Source organism: Mobula birostris, chromosome 12, assembly GCF_030028105.1.
Source record: "Mobula birostris isolate sMobBir1 chromosome 12, sMobBir1.hap1, whole genome shotgun sequence".
NCBI lineage: Eukaryota > Metazoa > Chordata > Chondrichthyes > Myliobatiformes > Myliobatidae > Mobula > Mobula birostris.
Window position 1 is genome coordinate 34,436,104 of NC_092381.1, and position 22,821 is coordinate 34,458,924.

The following is a 22,821-nucleotide window of genomic DNA, read 5'->3' on the forward strand; positions in this document are numbered from 1 at the left end:
GAACTTAAATCTTATAAGCAACCTCTCAGTTGCTCCGGATCCTGCAATGGTAAGGTTTGAAAAGATCAGGTTGTATACTTCTGAAAGACTAATTTCATAGTTAAGTTAAGCTGATGCATGAGAAAATGATTCAATGGGAAGAGGATGGCATGAATTTGATGCAAAATACAGTAAGTTGAATATTATAAGAAATATTAACTAATGTCAGGTTTGACAAAGAACAGCAGAGAGTCTTTAGGAATGGATCTTGTGGGAAATGAAAGTTAATACTTGTTGAGTAAAATTTGCCATCTGACAGTGGAGTTCAGACAGGAAAGCTGGGGGGGAGGGGTTGGTGGGAGTGTCACTAATTCAGCCATCACTGCTTCAGAGTGCTTAGAAAGGTTAAAAAAAAGGAAGGCAAGCTCCAGAAATGCTCCCAGCAATCCATATATTAAACAACAGATGCAATTTTCAAAAATTAAAACACTAAATTTCCAACATCCCTGTACAAAAGAACTATACACCTTCCGAACTAAACAACTACCACCCAGTGGCACTGATGCCAATCGTCATGAAGTGCTCTGAATGGCTGGTAAAGGCACGTATCAAAAACTCCATCCCTACCACACTGGACTCTCAGCAATATGCTTACTAACAGAACCGTTCTATGACAGATGCCATAGCATTTGTCATGCACCTGGCCCTGGCACACCCAGAAAACAAGGACTCTTAAGTCAGAATGCTGCTTCTGTGTTTCAGTTTGGCATTCAATACTCTTGTTCCAACTCCTCGGTCTAATAAAACCACTGTGCAACTGGCTGTTGGACTTCCTAACCAACACACCTCAGATAGTCAGGATCCACGACCACTCCTCCCATCCCATCATCCTCAGCACGGTTGCCTTCCAGGGATGTGTACTGAGCTCATTGCTGTGCACTCGGCTCACACACAACTACGTGGCCAAACATCCGATTAATTACATTGTCAAGTTCATCAAAGAGACAACTGTGGTGGGGTTTCATCACTGATAATGATTAAGACAGCCTACACAGAGGAGGTGGAAGTGCTCAAGGCCTGGTGGCAAGCAAATAACCTCTTCTTCAATGTCAACAAGACAAAGGAGATGGTTATCGACTTCAGGCGAACTTGCACTCACACCCCTCTTTACATCAGCAGCATCGCAGTGGAAGCTGCAAGCAGTTTCAAACTCATGGTAGTGCACATCTCACACAACCTGTCATGGTCCCAGAACATGGTCTCACACAATCAAGAAAGCTCACCAACACCTCTACTCTCTGAGGAGACCAAAGAGAGCTGGACTTTGCAAATTAATGGCCATGACCCTCCAGAGATGTGCAGTAGGAAGCATCCTAACGTGCTGCATCATTCGTTGTCACAACCACAGACTCTGGCGCAGAGTCTGGGTGCCCTCACAGGAGGGCAGCTGAAAGGGGTCAGGAACCACGCTCGTGACTATGCACATTCCAGCCAATTAGGATTTCTTTATGGTTATACTTGACTCCCTTCCTTTTGTTTTAGTCTTGCTGAGCCTTGACCAAAGTTTAACGGTACTGTGCCATGCTTACCTTAGTGTACATTCTGGGAAGGAAGAATAAAATTTAAATTGACGCTGCAAAGGAGCGGTATTAATTTCACTTTAAGTTACAACTTCTGGCCCACAGTGACAGTGTTACATTTTTGTTTGAGAGTTTTATTTAGCGGCCCTGTTGGCCGAGCATTTTTTATTTTTCCTTTTGTTCTGTACAGTTCTTATTGTTAAGTCTGTCAACTGTTCATTCTACTGCTACATCTCTCCCTCAGCACTGTACTTGGGCCAGCACCAAGGAGCACATCATACACAGGTAGTCCACACTGCCCAAAACATCACCAGCACCGGCCTACCTGTCATCAAGTCATGAAGGATCCCACCCATCCTGCTCATGGACTGTTTGTCTCACTCCCATCAGGGAGGAGGCTGTGCGACATCAACACCAGGACCACGAGACTCAAAAACAGTTACTTTCCCCAAACAATAAAGCTGATCAACACCTCCATCTACCAACCCACCCCAGCACCACTACTTTATTATTTCCCGTCAGTCACCTAAAGGCTGATTTATACTTGTGCGTCAAGCTTCCGCCGTAGCCTATGCAAGTGGGCAACGCCGTTGTGAACATTTATACTTGTGCATTGGTGTGTCTGCGTCGCTCTGCAATTCGCTCACGTCACGCATGCACACACACCTGCCAGTGCAAGGCTTCATGGTTTTGGTAGTCTTTCTCGGGGTAAACAAGTTTAAAGTGAGCGTCTTTTTTGGTAAAAGCAAAATGTGTCCTCCATAATTTCGGAGGTCTGTAAAGCTTTATGGAAAGCATTGCAGCCAGAGTTCCTTCCCTGCCCTTCAGTCGCCCAATGGGAAGCTATTGCAGCGTAGGAGGAAATGCGATGCTACCAAGCGGACCAATCACAGTTGTTGTGGTCTACGTTGCTGCAACGCGTAGTTACATTTTGGGAGAGGTGCACGTCAGGTTACGGCGTAGGGATCCGTGCAGGCACTGCATAGGGTTCGCGGCTACGCCATACCTACGGCGTCGATTTGACGCACGAATATAAATCAGCCTTTATGTACACACATTTCTGTATCTAGCATCACTTTATGTACATATAATAAATCTATGTATATAAGCTATCTTATGTATTTATAGTATATTTATTTTTTTATCTTTATCTTAGTGTGTTTTTTTTATATGCTGCATCAGATCCAGAGTTACAATATTTACACTTGTGTATTGGAAATATTAAACAACCTTGAATTTTGAAGTAATTATTAAAAATAAAGTAATAAACGTTCTTGTCTTTTTACTAGGTTATTCATCTGGTTACCATGTCCAAATTCACTCATTGGGCTGCCACCAGAAAGTTGATTTAAGAAGAGCAGTAAAATTTTTAAGCACATCGTTTTAGTTGCTCGGTAATGATGCAGCTCTGTCCATGCTATGTGAAATACAACAACGTTGACTTGGCTGGCTTTCACTGCAATTCAGAGTTCATTTACATAATTGCTTAAATTTAGCGTAGCAGTTAGCATGACACTATTACATTTCGAGGCATTGGACTCAGAGTTCAATTCCAATGCTGTCTGTAAGACGTCTGGACGCCTATCCCGTGAAATGTGTGGATTTCCTCCGGGGCTCTGGTTTCCTCCCACAGTCCAAAGACATACTAGTTAGTAGGTTAATTGATCATTGTAAATCGTCCTGGGATTAGGCTAGGGTTAAATAGATGAGTTGCTGGTCCGCATAGCTCATTGCACGGGAAGGGACTGTCAGTATTGTATCTCCAAATATAAATAAATAAATAAATATTACACTGCTCAACATCTTCTCAAAATGAATTGTGTTGCATAAATTTAAATCACATCAGAAGATATTCATGCACTCAGTTCATACACAAGGTCTTGACCTGAAACTTTGACCATCCCTTTGCCTCCACAGATGCTGTTTGACCCAATGAGTTCTTCCAGCACTTTATTTTCTGCTCCGGATTCCAGCATCTACAGTCATGTGTCTCTCTTTTGCTGATTTATATCTGCTTTCATTTGTGTGAATTTCCTCCCTCTGGCATCAGTTACTGAAGCTGGACACTAAAGGTTTTTTCAGTTATATCAAGAGTAAAAGGGAGGTGAGAGTTGATATTGGACCTCTAGAAAATGATGCTGGTGAGGTAGTAAAGTGGGGGTGAGGGGGAACAAAGAAATGGCAAATGAACTTAATGGGTATTTTGCATCAGTCTTCACAGTGCAAGACACCAGCAGTGTGCCATAGGTCCCTGAGTGTTAGGGAGCAGAGTCAGTGCCATTGCTATTACAAAGGAGAAAGTGCAAGGCAAACTCAAAGGTCAAAAGGTGGGTAAGTCACCTAGACTTATCAGGTGGACTACATCCCAGATTCTCGAAAGAAGTTGCTCAAGAGATAACAGATGTATTGGTCATGATTTTTCAAGAATCACTTGATTCCGGTATGGTCCCGGAGAATTGAAAGATTGAAAATGTCACTCCACTCTTTAAGAAGGGAAGAAAGCAAAAGAAAGGAAATCATAAGCCAGTTAACCTAACTTCAGTGGTTGGGAAAGCGTTGAAGTCTATTATTAAGGATGAGGTTTCAGGGTACTTGGAGACTAATGATAAAATAAATCAAAGTCAGCATGGTTTCTGTAAAGGGAAATCTTGCCTGACAAATCGGTTAGAGTTATTTGAGGAAGTAACAAGCAGGGTGGACCAAGGACGTCACTTGAATTTTCAGAACGCATTTGATGAGGTTCCACACATGAGGCTGCTTAATAAGATAAAATCCTTTGGCATTGCGGGAAAGATCCCAGCACGGATAGAGGAATGGCTGACAGGCAGCAGGCAGCCAGTAGGAATAAAGGAGACCTTTTCTGGTTGGCTACCAGTGATTAGTGGTGTTCCTCAGGGGTCAGTATTGGGACTGCAACTTTTTACATTGTTTGTCAACGATTTGGACAATAGAATTGATGTCTTTGTGCCAAAGGTTGTGGATGATATGAAGACAGATGGAAGGGTAGGTACTGCTGAGGAAGCAATCCGATTGCAGCAGAACGCAGACAAATTGGAAGAAAAGGCAAAAAGGTGGAAGATGGAATACAGTGTTGAGAAATGTATGATAATGCATTTTGGTATAAGGAACAATAATGCAAGTTAATATCTAAATGGGGAGAAGGTTCAAACATCAGAGGCACAGAGGGACTTAGAAGTCCTCTTGCAGGACTCCCAGAAAGTTAACTTACAGGTTGAGTCTGTGGTAAAGAAGGCAATTGTAATGTTGGCATTCATTTCAAGGGGAATAGAATATTAAAAATAGCAGATAATACCGAGGCTTTATAAAACACAAGTCAGGCCGCACTTGGAGTATTGTCAACAGTTTTAGGCCCCATATCTCAGAAAGGATATGTTGTTATTGGAGAGGGTCCAGAGGAGGTTCATGAGGATGATTCCAGGAATGAAGGGGGTAACATCTGAGGAGCGTTTGGCAGCTTTGGGCCTGCACTCACTGGAATTTAGAAGAATGTGGGGAGGGGGGGGAATCGCATTGAAACCTACTGATTGTTGAAAGGACTAGATATGGTGGATGTGGAGAGGATATTTCCTATGGTGGGGCTAAAAGAACTAGAGGGCACAGCCTCAAGATTGATGGACAACCTTTTAAAGCAGAGATAAGGAGGGATTTTTTTAGCCAGAGAGTAGTGAATCTGTGGAATGCTCTGCCACAGACTGCGGTGGAGGCCAAGTCCGTGGGTATATTTAAGACGAAAGTTGATCTTTTCCTGATCAGTCAGAGCATCTTTTCCTGATCGGCGAGAGGGCAGGTGTACGGGGTTGAGTGGGATCCGGGATCAGCCATGATGGAATGGCGGAGCAGACTCAATGGGCTGAATGGCCTAATTCTGCTCTTATGTCTTATAGTCTTATGTTGAACAGTGTTATATAAAAATAAACATGAAAATATCTTGAGGATCACATTTTTATTAAATCACATCACATTATGAGTATTATATGACATAATAAGCGATAATAAAACATCGGTACACTAAATATGGTTTAAAATTCTAACCATTCACTGAAGTATTTGTCTCTTTGCTGTTTCTCTCAGAGACTGGCAGCCATGCAGCATTACGGGGTCAATGGTTATTCCCTTCATGCCATGAACTCTCTGAGTGCCATGTATAATCTTCACCAGCAGGCAGCACAACAAGCACAGCATGCCCCTGACTACAGACCATCTGTTCATGCACTGACTCTGGCAGAGAGGCTGGCTGGTAAGATACTTATGTCAGTTCCTTTAAACTTTAAACTTCTCTTGCAACTGCTAAATATTCAAAAGCTCAGTGCAAAATGGTGATATTTGAAAATGATTAACACTGGCAAAAGGATCGGAAGCAACATGATTGCACTGGAAAGGGCGGAGGGAAGATCGGAGAGGCAGCACAGTCACATGGTTAATAAAGCTGCTTATATCTCCAGTAACTTGTGTTCAGTCCTGATCTCCAGTGCTCTCTGTGTAGAGTTTGCACATTTGCCCTGTGATTGCACAAGTTTCCTCCAATGTCCCAAAGACCTGCAGTTTGGTGGCTACCTGGCCACTGTCAATTGCCCCATTATGAAAGTGAGTGGTAAAATGTGAGGGAAGTTGACGAGAGTGTGTGTGGTGTGGGGGTGGTGGAATTAAATGCATTTAGTGTAAGATTAATGTAAGTGGGAACTTGGCAGTCATTGTAGATGTTTGACACAGGAGTCCATCTCTCTATGACACAATGTGCTTGCCGAGGATAGCAGATGTTAAATCATTCTCACAGAAATATTCCTAGCAAAGGAGCCAGTATGGTACAACTTTGTAAAACATTGGTTAGGCCACAGATGACCTCTACACCATAGGAAGGTCATGATTGCACTGAAAAGGGCACAGAGAAGACTGGCCAGGATGTTACCCTATAATTCAATTTTGACGAAATATGGAGCAGGTTGTCTTTGTTTTCCTTGTAATGGAGGAGGTTAAGGACAACCTGATAGAAGTGTAATGAAATATGGGAAGTATGGATTGGTTAGAAGGTTGGAAGCTCTTTCCCATAGCAGAGGGATCTAAAAATAAAGGGATTAAAAGGTTTAGAAGGCGCCTGAAAAACTCCTTCACCCAGAGAATGGGTGTGACCGGGAATGCACTGCCTGAGTGGGTGGTAGAGGTAAGCACTCTCACAATATTTTACAGAACCACTTGGATCCCCAGAGCAAAGAATGCTACAGGCCAAGTACTACCTACCAGGATTGCTTTTTAATGACCAGCATTGATTTGGAGGCTTGTGGGCCAGTATCTGTGAAGTATGACTCTATGATGCATCAATGTAAAGATATCACAGATGGCAAGAGAAACCTAGAAAAGATAAATATAAAATCTATATGTGACTAAAAATTAACAATTTGTTGTAATATCAAAGTACAACACAAAAGCAACACCAATAGTCTTAATGCAGTCAACATGCCCAATGAACATGAACTAACAATCAACATCATCAGCACACACTAAAAATAGAATGCTGAAAATACCAAAGCAGCAGATTACTGCTAGCAGAAGAAGTTGTAAGAAAGTTGAACAGCGTGCTGGTCAGACAGCCTTCGTTCAGTTAAGAATAGGGTCTTTTGGAAATACTAAAGCTTTTAATGTAATTCAGAGCATAGGCATAAATTGACTGAAGAATGAGTGGAGCAAAATTAAGCTTTACAGATGAAGAGGCATCTGAAAGATTATCTAATGGAGATATCGAATATAATTGAGAGAATTTTTCAACCTATGGGGCAGACACATTATCAACACAGATGAGAAATGGAATGTCTTTTAAACTACTTTAATACAAAAAGGAAGCCATGTATATCCCCAGAGTCAATTGCATTTGGTAAAGCAAAAGTCAAAATGTCTAACCAATCAAGTGCAAAATCAAATCAGGCTTAGACAGAAAACTTCTGTCGGCTAAAGCAAAACAGTCCTCCAAACAACGTAGATGGGTATTAAGTTTCATTGACAGCCAAAAGATCAATATTGAATATTTCTTGAATAGGTATGGAGTGAGCTATTATTATCTAGAACGTGCAGCCTGTACGTTTAGATTGTTAACTAGATAAATATATTAAGATTAAAACAACTGCAAGACTATGAAAAGAAAAGAGAAACTGTTGAGCTAACTGTCTTCCTTTCATGATGTAATGGTTCCATGAATGCTTAAGATTTTTACAGTATCTCTTTCAACATTAAATTAGATTCCTGCTGTGCCGTGGAGAAGTTGTCTCCCACACAACAAAAGGGTCTCTAATAATGCAAAGGAATGTTGACTCTAAAGTTGGAAATGGCAAAGAGCATGTGGATATTGTTTTGAAAAAGATAAGTTTGAAATGGATCAGGCTGTGTCCCCAATTATGATCACTTGCAGATAGCAGGGATATAGAATATAGAATAGTACAGCACAGTACAGGCCCTTCGGCCCACAATGTTGTGCCGACCCTCAAACCCTGCCTCCCATATAAGCCCCCACCTTAGATTCCTCCATATATCTGTCCAGTAGTCTCTTACACTTCACTAGTGTATCTGCCTCCACCACTGACTCAGGCAGTGCATTCCACACACCACCACTCTCTGAGTAAAAAACCTTCCTCTAATATCCCTCTTGAACTTCCCACCCCTTACCTTAAAGCCATGTCCTCTTGTATTGAGCAGTGGTGCCCTGGGGAAGAGGCGCTGGCTATCCACTCTATCTAATCCTCTTATTATCTTGTACACCTCTATCATGTCTCCTCTCATCCTCCTTCTCTCTAAAGAGTAAAGCCCTAGCTCCCTTAATCTCTGATCATAATGCATACTTTCTAAACCAGGCAGCACCCTGCTAAATCTACTCTGCACCCCTTCCAATGCTTCCACATCCTTCCTATAGTGAGGTGACCAGAACTGGACACAATACTCCAAGTGTGGCCTAACCAGAGTTTTATAGAGCTGCATCATTACATCGCGACTCTTAAACTCTAGCCCTCGATTTATGAAAGCTAACACCCCATAAGCTTTCTTAACTACCCTATCCACCTGTGAGGCAACTTTCAGGGATCTGTGGACATGTACCCCGAGATCCCTCTGCTCCTCCACACTACCAAGTATCCTGCCATTTACTTTGTACTCTGCCTTGGAGTTTGTCCTTCCAAAGTGTACCACCTCACACTTCTCTGGGTTGAACTCCATCTGCCACTTCTCAGCCCACTTCTGCATCCTATCAATGTCTCTCTGCAACCTTTGACAATCCTCTACACTATCTACAACACCACCAACCTTTGTGTCGTCTGCAAATTTGCCAACCCACCCTTCTACCCCCACATCCAGGTCGTTAATAAAAATCACGAAAAGTAGAGGCCCCAGAACAGATCCTTGTGGGACACCACTAGTCATAATCCTCCAATCTGAATGTACTCCCTCCACCACCACCCTCTGCCTTCTGCAGGCAAGCCAATTCTGAATCCACCTGCCCAAACTTCCCTGGATCCCATGCCTTCTAACTTTCTGAATAAGCCTACCGTGTGGAACCTTGTCAAATGCCTTACTAAAATCCATATAGATCACATCCACTGCACTACCCTCATCTATATGCCTGGTCACCTCCTCAAAGAACTCTATCAGACTTGTTAGACACGATCTGCCCTTCACAAAGACATGCTGACTGTCCCTGATCAGACCATGATTCTCTAAATGCCTATAGATCCTATCTCTAAGAATCTTTTCCAACAGCCTTCCCACCACAGAAGTAAAGCCCACTGGTCTATAATTACCCGGACTACCCCTACTACCTTTTTTGAACAAGGGGACAACATTCGCCTCCCTCCAATCCTCCGGTACCATTCCCGTGGACAACGAGGACATAAAAATCCTAGCCAGAGGCTCAGCAATCTCTTCTCTCGCCTCATGGAGCAGCCTGGGGAATATTCCGTCAGGCCCTGGGGACTTATCTGTCCTAATGTATTTTAACAACTCCAACACCTCCTCTCCCTTAATATCAGCATGCTCCAGAACATCAGCCTCACTCATATTGTCCTCACCATCATCAAGTTCCCTCTCATTGGTGAATACCGAAGAGAAGTATTCATTGAGGACCTCGCTCACTTCCACAGCCTCCAGGCACATCTTCCCACCTTTATCTCTAATTGGTCCTACCTTCACTCCTGTCATCCTTTTTTTCTTCACATAATTGAAGAATGCCTTGGGGTTTTCCGTTACCCTACTCGCCAAGGCCTTCTCATGCCCCCTTCTTGCTCTTCTCAGCCCCTTCTTAAGCTCCTTTCTTGCTTCCCTATATTCCTCAATAGACCCATCTGATCCTTGCTTCCTAAACCTCATGTATGCTGCCTACCTCCTCCTGACTAGATTTTCCACCTCACTTGTCACCCATGGTTCCTTCACCCTACCATTCTTTATCTTCCTCACCGGGACAAATTTATCCCTTACATCCCGCAAGAGATCTCTAAACATCAACCACATGTCCATAGTACATTTCCCTGCAAAAACATCATCCCAATTCACACCCGCAAGTTCTAGCCTTATAGCCTCATAATTTGCCTTTCCCCAATTAAAAATTTTCCTGTCCTCTTTGATTCTATCCTTTTCCATGATAATTATAAAGGCCAGGGAGCAGTGGTCACTGTCCTCCAGATGCTCACCCACTGAGAGATCTGTAACCTGACCCGGTTCATTACCTAGTACTAATATCAGACATTATCTATATTGCTTCTAGAAAAGTAAGGGATATGATTACCAAATGGTTGTAATTTTTGAGGAAGTTACTATTTTGGTGGATTGAACATATCCAGATGTGTGGTTGGATTGTTATATGACAAACTGCCACAAGAAAAGACTACCCACAATTATAAAAACCAGTCAGACTAGTAGAAAGATCCTGATTTGATTAAGAAATTAGTTGCATTCCCCAGATAACGGATTGTTGTCTTAGATAGAAAATTTGCATAGAGAGCAGCAGGAAGTAAGGCAGGCCAATTAGCATTCATAATCCTTATTAATAACTTGATGAGGGTGTTTGAGAAATATCAGTATTAATAAATGACAGGAAATTTGAGAAGCTACTTACACTTGATAAACAATCACATTCAAAGGTGATAGGGAGCAGCTGGAATCTGGAAAGATTAAAAGGATGAAATTTTGTTCATGCATATTATTTGGATTTGAAAAACTTTGGAGAAGCAGGCAATATAGAACATCTGTTTATCATTCAAATTTCCAGTATGTTCCCAAATTTTTGTGTCATTTATGAATAGTCCCAATAAAGAAACAAACTAATTTTGACTTTGTGAGTGGTGATGAGGATGGTGGCTTTCTTAAGCTGAGGGAAGCAAGGTGCTAACTAACTGATGCAGTGAGTGCAAACTCATTGCAAGGTATACAAAGTGGTGTGCGTTCCAGGCACTTGTGGATATTACAGTGTAGTAAGGTGTTGAATAATGTATCTCCTGATGTTTATGTGTACTGGAAACAGAGAGTGTTCAAAATAGTCAGCAGGTCAGGCAAGATTCAAGGTTCCAGAGTCATTTGTTATCAAATAATGTATAAGTTATACAGCCTTGAGATTTGCCTGCTCATGGGTAGCCACAAAGCAAGAAACCTGAAAGAACCTAATTAAAGAAAAAAGAATTAAAAAAAATAAAAGACCAACACTCAATGCACAAGAGGAAGAAAAAAATGCAAATCGTGCAAACAATTGAAGCGAGCAAAAGCATTCTGAAATAAAATTGAGTCCTCAGATTTGAATCCCAGAACAGCCCAGACTAGGCCAACTCATCATATTAGCAGGCACAGAGCACAGCAACCAGGGCAGTTGTCTCAGCCTCAGCCCATGGAGATGACCATGACAGCATCTGTAGAAAAAGATTTATCTTTGTTTTAATAGTTTCAGTTCATGTATTTTGTTTTAATTCCTTTTGAAGGGGAGAGATACGTTCCTATTTTTAATTCCATATTGGCAGGTCAGAGATAGTTTGCTTTTTATTATCTTTCCAAATTGGACTGGAATGTTTGGCCTCTTTTCATTTGTCAGTAGAATGCACCCCAGATGATGATACCTTTTGTGCCATGACGGTATGGAATAGGGTTAATGGACCTGCTGGTATTTTCCATTTGATCAATTATGCAGAGTAGAAAAGGCAACCCCATTATATTGTTTTGTTATCTAGTAAGGAGAACAAAATCAATCACACATCAAACTGTGCTGATAGGATTTTCCAGCTATTATTAAGTTGAGCTTTTTGTGAATTACTGTTTGAGTTGATTGCTTTGAGGCTGTGAAACAATAACACCAATTTTAATTTTCAGAGGTGCTTACAAATGATTCAGAGAAGACTGCACCTGATTTTCTTTGAATTGACTTTAAGTTTGAAGATGGCAAAATTTGATGAGGGTTTCTTGCATCTGGATTGGAAATGAAGTGACATTAGAATGTAAAAGAAAGGTGAGAGTGGACATCAGACAGCTGGAAAAGAATGCTGGAGAGGTAGTAATGGGGGACAATGAAATAGCAGATGAACTGAATATGTATTTTGCATCAGTCTTCACTGTGGAGAACACCAGCAGTATGGTTCCAGGAGTCAGGGGGTATGAACTAGAGAGAATGTTCTTGGAAACTGAAAGGTCTGAAGGTAGGTAAGTCACCTGGACCAGATGGTGTACATCCCAGAGTTCTGAAAGAGGTGGCTGAAGAGATCGTGGAAGCATTAGTAATGATCTTTCAAGAATCACTAGATTCTGGAATGGTTCCGGTAGACTGGAAAATTGTAAAAACGTCACTCCATGCTTCAAAAAGGGAAAGAAGCAGAAGAAAGGAAATTATATGCCAGTTAGTCGAACCTCAGTGGCTGGGAAGATGTTGGAGTCGATTATTAAGTATGAGATCTCAGGGTACTTGGAGGCACATGATAAAATAGGCTGTAGTTAGCATGGTTTCCTCAAGGGAAAATCTTGCCTGACAAATCTGTTGGAATTCTTTGAAGAAGTAACAAGCAGGGCAGACAAAGAAAAATGTAGTGTACTTAGATTTTCAGAAGGCCTTTGACAAGGTGCCACACATGAGGCTGTTTAACAAGCTACAAGCCCATGGTATTACAGGAAAGATTCTAGCATGAATAAAGCAGTTGCTGATTGGCAGGAGGTAAAGAGTGAGAACAAAAGGAGCCTTTTCTGACTGGCTGCCAGTGACTCTTTTTACATTATATGTTAATGATTTGGATGATGGAATTGAGGGCTTTGTTTCAAAGTTTGCAGTCCAAGACCAGAGGGCACAGCCTCAGAATAGAGGACCATTCTTTTAGAACAGAGTTTAGGAGGAATTTCCATGGCCAGAGTAGTGAATCTGTGGAATTCTTTGCCACAGGCAGATGTGGAGGCCAAGTCTTTATGTATATTTAATCAGAGGCTGATAGATTCTTGATTGTTTAGGACATAAAGAGATACAAAGAGAAGGCAGGAGACTGAGGCTGAGAGGAAAATTGGATGGGCCATGATGAAATGACAGAGGAGACTCGATAGGCCATAAGGCCTAATTCTGCTCCAAAATTTTATGGTCTTATAGAGGTGGGAATCAGTGGAACTTTGATGGAGAGGATATTAATGCTCAGAATTAAACAGGATTGTGATCTAACTAAGTCAAACTGACATAAATAAACAGTTGGACTTACATGGCTAGCAATACAAGTACAAAAAGAAAGTGAGGAAAAACTGTCATCAACATCTCTCTGCTCCTATATCTTATAGTCTTATATTGATGTTACCATGGAGAGGCCAATATTAGGGAGCAGCCTAGGACAACCCTAGACCGAAACGGAGGGAGGAAGAAATCCCATTACTAAAGCTGCTTTGGCCATAATGAAATAGGTAAGAATAAGACCAAACAGGGAGAAATCTTCCAGCTGAACAATGATTATGATGCATCAGAGGAAGATGATGTACACAACATTGCTGAAAGTTGGAGAGGTGTTATTATGTATGTCTGTCTCTTCAACCATCAAGATGGTGGTACTTTGCTCAGAATGATGGCATCTTTTTTTATTATCAACAAACTAGATATAGCACAGCAAATTTTATTGGGTGACTTAGACTCTATAGAATTATGTATTATAAATAATCAGTATTCAACTGTAAAAAAGTATAGTTAACTCTGTGCTTAATGGGGAGATATTTGCAACTATAGGGATAATGAATAAACAAGAGGTCAACGAGAAAGAGGGGATATAATGCAATTCATATAAATGGATTGAATCAGGACAACAAAAGACCTATCTGCTCCTTACAGATTACTAGAGTTGAACAAAGAGAGGGTTGAAATAGTGTTCAGGGAAGCTATGATCGCTGCTTCCCTACAGAGTGACTTATTTGGATACTATAAAATATGAATATGAAAAAATTAGGCTAAAATTCCATTGGCAGTAGATATGTAGTGTTTACTAAGGAGCAATCATGCCACGAAGAAAAAAAAAGCAACATTGAAGTTGTACAAATGAGCTTGAATAAGGTTGTTCCCAATTAATCAGGATTCCCTCAGGATCCCATTTGTTTTGCTGCTGGATGTTAAAAAAAAATCCATGGCATCATCTAAAAGAAAATATGGATTTCTTCCCATCTTGTGACCATATTTTTCCATTAACAACGTTCTCCAAAAAAGGTGAACAAATGGCCTCCTCACCTCATTGCGGATCATCCTGGAAAGCAAAAATATTTGTTATGCATGTTAATGGAACATTTATAAAGACCCACTGCTCTGTACACTATTAGAGCACAATGAATCTGAGAGGCTTGGGAAATCTACATTCAACAGATCCTTCCTTCTCTTAGGTAAACTAACTACTGCATGGACATTCTTACCCTGCCCAGTTCCTTAGGATCTTAGCCTCATAGAGTTGTACACCATAGAAAACAGGGCCTACAACCATTTTGTCAATCTATACTAATCCCACTAATGCTAGAATAATCTGTCGATGTGACACACAGTTACTACTTACAACTGAAAAGCTTCAAACCCTGATATGCTGAGTTTTTCTCGAACACCAAAGGGTTGTTGTTGAGTAATCTTGGAAACTACAGTGTCTTAATGGAAAGGTATTCTGCTGCTAGGGCTCAGTCCATCTCAGGTCAAAAACCATTCACCTTCATCAACAGATTGTGGGTGAACTCCTGCACAAGTTGAGTGAATTTGGAATAAGACACTGCCACTTAGACAGACCCTGGCAAAATTATAGGAAATACTATATTTAAGGGTTGGACACAAAAGGAACCATCTGGGAAGGTGCAGAGGTCCATGGGCTTCACTTGACATGAAGAGATGAAGGCAAGTAAAGGGAGATCAATAATGTGAACGTTTGTTAAAATCATGCCTCTCCCAATAATTAAACTATTTGTGTTTTTATTTTCCAACGGCTGTGCATTTCAAGATATTATCCTCGAGGCAAGGTACGGCTCCCAGCACCGTAAGCAGCGTCGCAGTCGGACAGCCTTCACCGCTCAGCAACTGGAGGCACTGGAGAAGACCTTCCAGAAAACGCACTATCCGGACGTGGTGATGAGGGAGCGCTTGGCCATGTGCACCAACCTACCTGAAGCTAGGGTGCAGGTAATGCTCTTCCATTTCTCCGGTTGTGCCTCCTGGTCTTCAGATACTTGGTCACAGTCTTTTCATTTTCACTGTCCTTAAAGTTACCAACATAAGAAGTAGGATCAATAGACCCCTGAGTTCTTCGTCAACAGCATTGTGGCTGTACTGTCCAAACGTTTCTTGCTTCCTTTACTATCCAGTAATTCATCCAGTTCAATAATTCCTCTTGGTTGGAGAGTTTCAAAGGTTTACCTCCCTTGGAGCGAAGAAAATTCTCCTGATTTCACTTCCTATTTTAAAATACATTTCCATTGGTATTGGTTTATTATTGTCACAGTACAAGGATACAGTGAAAGGCTTGTCTTGCATACTGTTTATACAGGGACAGCATGGCAGCGTAATGGTTAACAAAATGCTTTACAACACCAGCGACCCAGGTTCAACTCCCTGCCTGTAAGGAGTTTGTACGTTCTCGCCATGACCGCATGGGTTTCCTCCAGGTGCTCCAGTTTCATCCCACATTCCAAAGACCTACCGGTTGGTAGGGTAATTTTAAGGGATCCGTTAGTCTTGCGAGACCATGGATCTGCACCTGGAAAGTCTTCCCTCTCCAGGGCGTAGGCCTGGGCAAGGTTGTATGGAAGACCAGCAGTTGCCCATGCTGCAAGTCTCCCCTCTCCACAACACCAATGTTGTCCAAGGGAAGGGCATTAGGACCCATACAGCTTGGCACCAGTGTCGTCGCAGAGCAATGTGTGATTAAGTGCCTTGCTCAAGGACACAACACCTTCCCTCGGCTGGGGCTCGAACTCACGACCTTCAGATCGCTAGTCCAATGCCTTAACCACTTGGCCACGTGCCCAAGTAGGGTAATTGGTCATTGTAAATTGTCCCGCGATTAGGATAAAATTGGGGGATCGCTGGGCAACGTAGCTCGAAGGGCCGGAAGGGCCTGCTCCTTCAATGTGTCTCAATAAATAAATAAAATTAAACTATTAAACCATGTATTGACATAGAATAAGGCAAAGCAATAACAATACAGAATGAAGTGTAAAAGCATGGAAAAGAGCGTAGAGCAGGTAAACGATAAAGTGCAAGATCATATTGTGAGGCCAATCATCCATCTTACCGCACTAGGGGCCCGTTTAAGTATCTGATAACAATGGGATAGAAGCTGCCCTTGGAGCCTGCTGTTTTCAGGATTAAGTATCTTCTGCCGGATGGGACAGGGGAGAAAACAGAATTATCAGGCTGGGTGTGGTCCTTTCTTATGCCGGCTGCTTTACTGGTAGCGAGAAGTACTGTACAGACAGAGCCCATAGAGGGGAGGCTGGTTCTTGAGATGTGCTGAACAGTGTCCGCAGTTCTCTGCAGCTTCTTGTGGTCACATGCAGAGCAGTTGCCATACCAAGCCACATGCATCCAGGCAGAATGCGTTCAAAAACACTGCTAAGGGTCGACGGCGACTACGTCACTGCTCATGCCACTATTTCTAGTTTGAGTTATGGAAGTCGGTGGAGTGGTAAAGGGGTCATTCGAACGTAGAAGAGTACAGCATAGGAACACGCCATTCGGCCCACAATGATATGCCGACTTTTTCCATGGGCATCCATTTCCCTCCAGAGTCCCAGTACATTCACGTTCCTATCTTTCTCGTTCAAAGCCCAAAGTTAATTTATTACCAAAGTATGCATAATACATTGAACCCTGAGATTCATTTTCTTTAGATACAACTTCCACCTATGGGTAGAGCTGAGCTGTTACATCAAGCTGAATAGTCAATAAAAGTTTGAGTATTCCTGTCCCTTTCAGGTGTGGTTTAAAAACAGGCGCGCCAAATTTCGCAAGAAGCAGCGCAGTCTGCAGAAGGAGCAGCTGCAGAAACAGAAAGAGGCCGAGCTGAGCCACGATGGAACAAAATCGGAGAAACCAGCCACAGAAACTCAGGGCTGCTCAGAAGTCAGCGAGCCACACAGTGCTGGCGGCGAGCCGATTAACATCGAGCTAAATGTCACCTCGGCCGAACAGTCAGACAGTGAATCATCGGCAGAGGAGCAGATGGAGAGAGAGCGGGAGTTTAAAACCCCGACAGAGGAACTCAGGCAGGACAAGGGCTGCAGTCCCGAGAGCAAAGCGGCGGCCTGTAAACGCGGGAGCCCCAAATCAGGTAATAGAATCGAAACTGCCTAATCGTGATTTAAAACTGCAGGGTAGATGTGGTGGTCGGGGGAGGGGCGGAGAATGAGAAGGAGATGCCTCATCTTTCCAATCTATTTCCAAGTCAAAGCTTCTCAATTTGTAGGGTATGACAATTGAACTTAAGTATCTGGAGTAGGCTTTGGTTTGAAATTAATCTTCCTCGTTATGTTGGCTTTCAAAATTTCCCAGTCTGCAAATGGTGGTTGCAGATTGCCCGCCGTTAAATTCAGATCCACCCGGACTCCAGTCCAGAGACTGCTGAGTCCTCCGACCTGCTCAGAGATGGACTGCTTTTTAAAACAATTCTCATTCTCCTGGCTAGATCTAATCTGTTCAGAAGCGGAAAAGATTCCCCACACGGGGGACAACCTCTTGTGACTACATTCCGATTCCCAATCTGTTTGTCATTTAAAGCCACCAGGGTTCCTGCCAATAGAATTTATACAGACTGTACTCTCAAATTTGTACATTCCTGCAGAAATCTCAAATTCCTCCAAACTTTTTTTCATTGTTCAAAATATTCGGGATTCTAGAACCCAAAGCCACTCCTCCGATCAAAGTCGGATCAATGTCGGATTCCAACCACGGGGCTCTGGAGTGAGTTCTAGCACAACCCTGTTCATTAGATAGTTCAATGGGTTGAACTAGCGAACTATGCGCAGTGATGTTTCTGCGGTTGTTAGTATTTGTTGTTCAGTGAAATATAAAGTGCAAAAAACAATTGTCTTCTGCAGAACGGGTATGCATTCAGGTCTGTATGTCTACTGTTTTGGACAAAATTTAGAAGTCGGAAAAGAACAGTTCTTGAGGTTGGTAGCAAAGGATGATTGGGAAGGAAAACATTTCTACTGATCCACCAGTGTTTCATAAAGATTAGCTAAAGTCAACTGAAAGGAATGAAGAGCCGTGAGGGAGGAAAAAAAAGTTTTTTTACTTCAACTCCAAAGTGTGAAAACTAGTTCGTTTGGCATTCAGTTGCTCTGTATCCATAACACCACACGACCGTAAGACATAGGATCAGAATGAGGCCATTCCGCCCATCGAGTCCTCCCTGCCATTCGATCTGGCTGATTTATTTCCCCTGTCAACCTCATTCTCCTGCCTTTTCCCGTAACCTTTGACGCCCTTACAAACCAAGAGCATATCAACTTTCCCTTTAAATACAGTATACCAAATGATTTGCCGTCTGTGGCAATGAATTCCACGGACTCGCCACCTTCTGGCTAAAGAAATTATTCCTCATCTCTGTTCTACTCTGCGACTGTGTCCTCTGGTCCTAGGCTCTCCCACTACTGAAACATCCTCTCCACATCCACTCCATCTAGGCCTTTCAGTATCCGGTAGGGTTTAATGAGATACCCCCCTCCCATTCTTCTAAACATTAGTGAGTACGGGGCCATGTCTTGCGGCCTCCTTGTGAAATAGATGTCCTGGATAGAGACTGAGCACGGCCAGGTTCATTTGTTAATAAAAAACATGTTGATGACTGGCCTGCTCTGGTGTGACCCGGTTAGCCTCGCTTGGATCAATACCTTCCTTGTCGACTGCAGTCTGCGACTCCAACCCGCACCCTCCGTTGGTCTCTCCGCGAGCTGGAGTTTGAAGAGCTCGGCACTTTAATAGTTCGGAATCCCTGTTAATGAAGTGGAAGGCTGAAAAGTTTGGATGGGATTTTCCGCTCAACCTCTCGGCGTCGGTGTCATGTTGGTTTTGATCAGATAAAGATCTTATTTCCAATGATTAGTTTTCTGACAGCTCATCAGGTTTCAAATGCAGACGAGTGAAACCAGGGCTGTCAGTACTGATGTGTTCTTTGTCTGAGTACCAGCTATGTGATTTTTGTGGTTTCCAGGTGCGTTTAGCAATGCAGTGTTTGAATTAATTGCGCCTCACCGGAGACTTGAAAGTAAAACAAGTCAAAACTCTGGATGATCTTTGATATAGGCTGCAGTGGCAATCTTTCCGGACAACCATGATTCTGTCCGCATATGCCAACACTCCAGCATTCAGTATCTCGGTCCCATGGCTCTCATTCCCTGATCAATAACCCCACACTCACACACGCCTTTAGTCAATCCTGCCGTATCAAGGACGGCGTGATGCTTCTCCAGTTTTATGGGCTCACCGTTGGCGAATAAGGTTACAGTAGGAACTGTAGACTTTTCAGCAGAGGAGCCAAAGAATACGAGAGGGTAGGTAACTTGGAGATATGTTTTACATCCTCCACTGTTCGCGCAATACTTTGCTTCCTGGTGCACGAACGCCAGGTTTTCCATATCATTCCCATTGCGTCTTCCCCACTTGGTGCAGGGATTCGCTGGATTTCGTGGAAATGTTCACATCATCGTGGAGGTTTGGAAAACATTCTTGTACGCTTTCCTGTCTGCTTAGTTATGCGTTCCCTTACCAGAGCTCCCTCCAAGAGGACCACAACTTTGTCGTAGGGTTCGGAGGCTTGAGTGCCTCAATGACTCGGAGAGCTATGTTGGCCGGAGTCGGGGCCTTGTGCCTTAATCCTCGGTGGGGTCACCCATGTCACAAAGGTCAAGGGGTCGAGGTCAGACTAAGAGTGGTCCACCAATCTTCCAGGTTTGGAGCTTCAGTTTAGGGCTAACAACCCTAACTGGTTTAAAAAAAATTGTTACGGAAACGGCAATGAAGACAGAGGACCTTCATTGCTGCCCTAAGCGCCAGCGGCGTTACGCGAAGTAAGTTACCAGAGCTCGTTTCATGTGTTTGTTTTGGTGTCTGGTGTCAGGCACGTGAAAGTCCGAAAGTAGCTCGGGCCTCAATACTGGGAACGTTGCCTCGGGAGGGGTCACTCAACGTCGGCGCGCTTCTCCTTCCAGTAGATGTGAAGGATTTGGTCAACGAGGAAGAGTGTAAATGATTCACAAAACCTCAGATCTTTTTCCACTGAGGTTGGGTGACACTAGAACAGAAGGGCGAAAGCTCAAATATTCAAGGGGAACCTGGGGGAGAACTTTTTTACTCAGAGGGCCATGTGGGTCTGGAACGAGCAGCCAGAGGATGGGGTGGATGCGGGTTCGATTGCAATATTGAACAGAAGTTTGAATAAGTACGGTATGGAGGGCTATGGTCAACGTGCGGGTTGACGGGACTACGCAGAATAACAGTTCTGCACGAACTAGATGGGCCGTAGGGCCCGATTCTGTGCTACAGTGCTCTTTGACCTTCAGTCTAGCGGGTTACCGAAATTCCAGCACTCTCACACTATATAGAGCAGTTACTGTATCTCAAAGCACTAGAAAATACTACCAACACACACGGACTCACGCACAGGCATTAGCCTTTCAGGCTGATGTGATAATTGCAAAGGAATGAGACACATTCCGTTCCACCATCCTCTCCCCCTCTTCAATCTGCTGGCCAATATAGAGCTTCCTAGCATTTCACGATCTCGCAAGAGCGAATGACTAGGATGATGTGTCCGTATTTTATGGAAGACACATCTCAGTCCTCCTCCAAATAGCAGAAAATGGCCGTTCAGACCCAGGAGTCGAGAGCTAGTTTACACCAGGAGGCTTAAAGTCAAGTCAGCTCTACTGGAAAACTTTTGTTGAATGAAACACAGCCAAAGTCCATTCTAGAGGAACCCCATATGCCCGCACTTTAAAAATGTAATGACGGTAGTTTCTCCAAAGCAATCCGCCTGTTTAGTTGTTGCCAATTACATATGTTGCGGGGATTATGCGGATGTTTACGTGGACGCACGGGTGGATCTGTTGACGCCGATTTTACCTTTCGTTAGACGTGCGGGAGTCACCTTTAAAAATCTGCTTTATTCATTGTGTTGGAAGAGCCCTAGTTAGTCCCATGGTGGTCAGGTTATGCGCTCAGTTTGTAGCCCCAGTGAAGACAAACCTGTTTAAGCATTAGAAAATATCCTGCAGTTTCATTGTATTCCGGAGTTGGCGTGGAACAACAGCAGTAGATGTCACAGCTTTTTCGGTGTTATGTTATATACAATAATTCAACCATCTGTTCTGTTCACGTAAGGGAAGGCTGTACCCCAACTAAATCTGTGCTGTATTCATTGCTTTCATTAGATTCACCCATCAACACGACGGGGACGCCCGCGTCCAGCACTGGAGGTAATGTGGTGCAAACCCACTCATATTCCTCGTCTCCCCTGAGCTTGTTCCGACTGCAAGAGCAGTTCCGTCAGCACATGGCAGCAACCAACAACCTGGTTCATTACTCCTCCTTTGACATGGGTAGCCCTCCGGCCATGCCATACCTGGGCATGAATATGAACGTAGCCCCCATCAGCTCTCTCCACTGCCAGTCCTACTACCAGTCGCTGTCGCACGCCCAGCAAGTGTGGTCCAGTCCGATCCTGCAGGCATCAAGCGCGCTGCCTAACCTCAACAGCAAAACCACGAGCATTGAAAACCTTCGGCTTCGAGCAAAGCAGCACGCCGCCTCTCTGGGGCTTGACAGCTTACCGAACTGACAAGAGAATGTGAAAAATACATACTTCGGAATGAAGACTTAACCGCAACGCAAGATGTTATTGAATCTAAGACTAGCTGGATGTTGCTAGCTCCAGCAAGATGCTTTAAAAGCGTATGCAAAAGAGAAACTTCACCGCATTTCAATTCCTAAAAACAGGAATGACCAAATAATTGTACGGGAAAGCTAAAACCAACACGTTCTTCTGAAAAAGATCTCATTAGTCCAGCTTCAAGTTAAAAGTAACCTATTGCAAATCAGTTCAGGTAGTACTTTTAAAAAATCGGTACTTCGCATTAGTGCCAGGGTATCATTAAAGCAATTATACGATGAGTTTTAATAAGTGCCCTTTCAGAAGACAATTAGTATCACAACCTCCCGATTAAATTAACTTAGCGCGCAGACATTTGAGTTGGGAAGATCGTCGAAACATCTCCTGAAGTAATTGGTGGCCGTTCACTTTAAGTAAATTAACGGTGGGCAGGGGAAGCAAAAGTAAATTTTTGCATTTTTTAAATCTTTTACAGGGCACCGATAGTAAGACTAAAAATTACGTCTTAAAGTTTTTTTTTAAAATGTCGCCAAGTGTGAAAGACAGCTCTTGGAACGCGATTCCAAGCGCTGCCCTTCCAACCGACCGTAATTTCACTTCCTTCTCGCATTGATTACAGAAGCAATCATCAAACAGCGGAGGTTAACTCTGCTCAAGCAGAGGCTGGGCTGTGGTTTAAGTTCATCAAGAAATTTATTCTTATTGACAAAACAAAATTACATCTCAATCTTGCTAACATGTCTTCATAATTGCGTCCACTAAAAATATTGTCTTTATAGAAGGTGTGTTCTAGGAGTAATGTTACGACCTCTAACCAGAACGTAGACCACCAGAATGGCAAGTAGAGGTAGAAAATCAATCGGTGTCATTTATAAGCTGGAAATGAAGGCCGATTTCAAATAACAAAATATTTCGCCTTCTCG

The 22,821-nt window shown here is 43.0% G+C and overlaps 1 protein-coding gene across 2 annotated transcripts; it reads left to right on the top strand.

Moving 5' to 3' along the window:
* The first annotated feature begins 5,654 nt into the window (after nucleotides 1-5,654).
* Nucleotides 5,655-21,847, top strand: dmbx1b (diencephalon/mesencephalon homeobox 1b). Of its 2 annotated transcripts, none has more exons than XM_072274627.1 (4): nucleotides 5,655-5,817; nucleotides 15,011-15,189; nucleotides 16,984-17,338; nucleotides 21,441-21,847. In XM_072274627.1, exons 1-4 carry the CDS (start codon nucleotides 5,664-5,666, stop codon nucleotides 21,845-21,847), a joined length of 1,095 nt encoding a protein of 364 aa, XP_072130728.1. In that variant the 5' UTR covers nucleotides 5,655-5,663. The 2 variants fall into 2 exon arrangements, with proteins under 2 accessions (XP_072130728.1, XP_072130727.1); XM_072274626.1 differs by having other exon boundaries at nucleotides 5,664-5,815; nucleotides 14,994-15,189.
* The last annotated feature ends 974 nt before the right edge of the window (nucleotides 21,848-22,821 follow it).

Bases quoted from the DNA above. Each gene is read 5' to 3' on its own strand.
- dmbx1b (XM_072274626.1), top strand. From the start codon at position 5,664: ATGCAGCATTACGGGGTCAATGGTTATTCCCTTCATGCCATGAACTCT. The intron at 5,816-14,993 runs TGGTAAGATACT...TTTATTTTCCAA, and splicing joins ACTCTGGCAGAGAGGCTGGC to CGGCTGTGCATTTCAAGATA. The intron at 15,190-16,983 runs GTAATGCTCTTC...TGTCCCTTTCAG, and splicing joins TACCTGAAGCTAGGGTGCAG to GTGTGGTTTAAAAACAGGCG.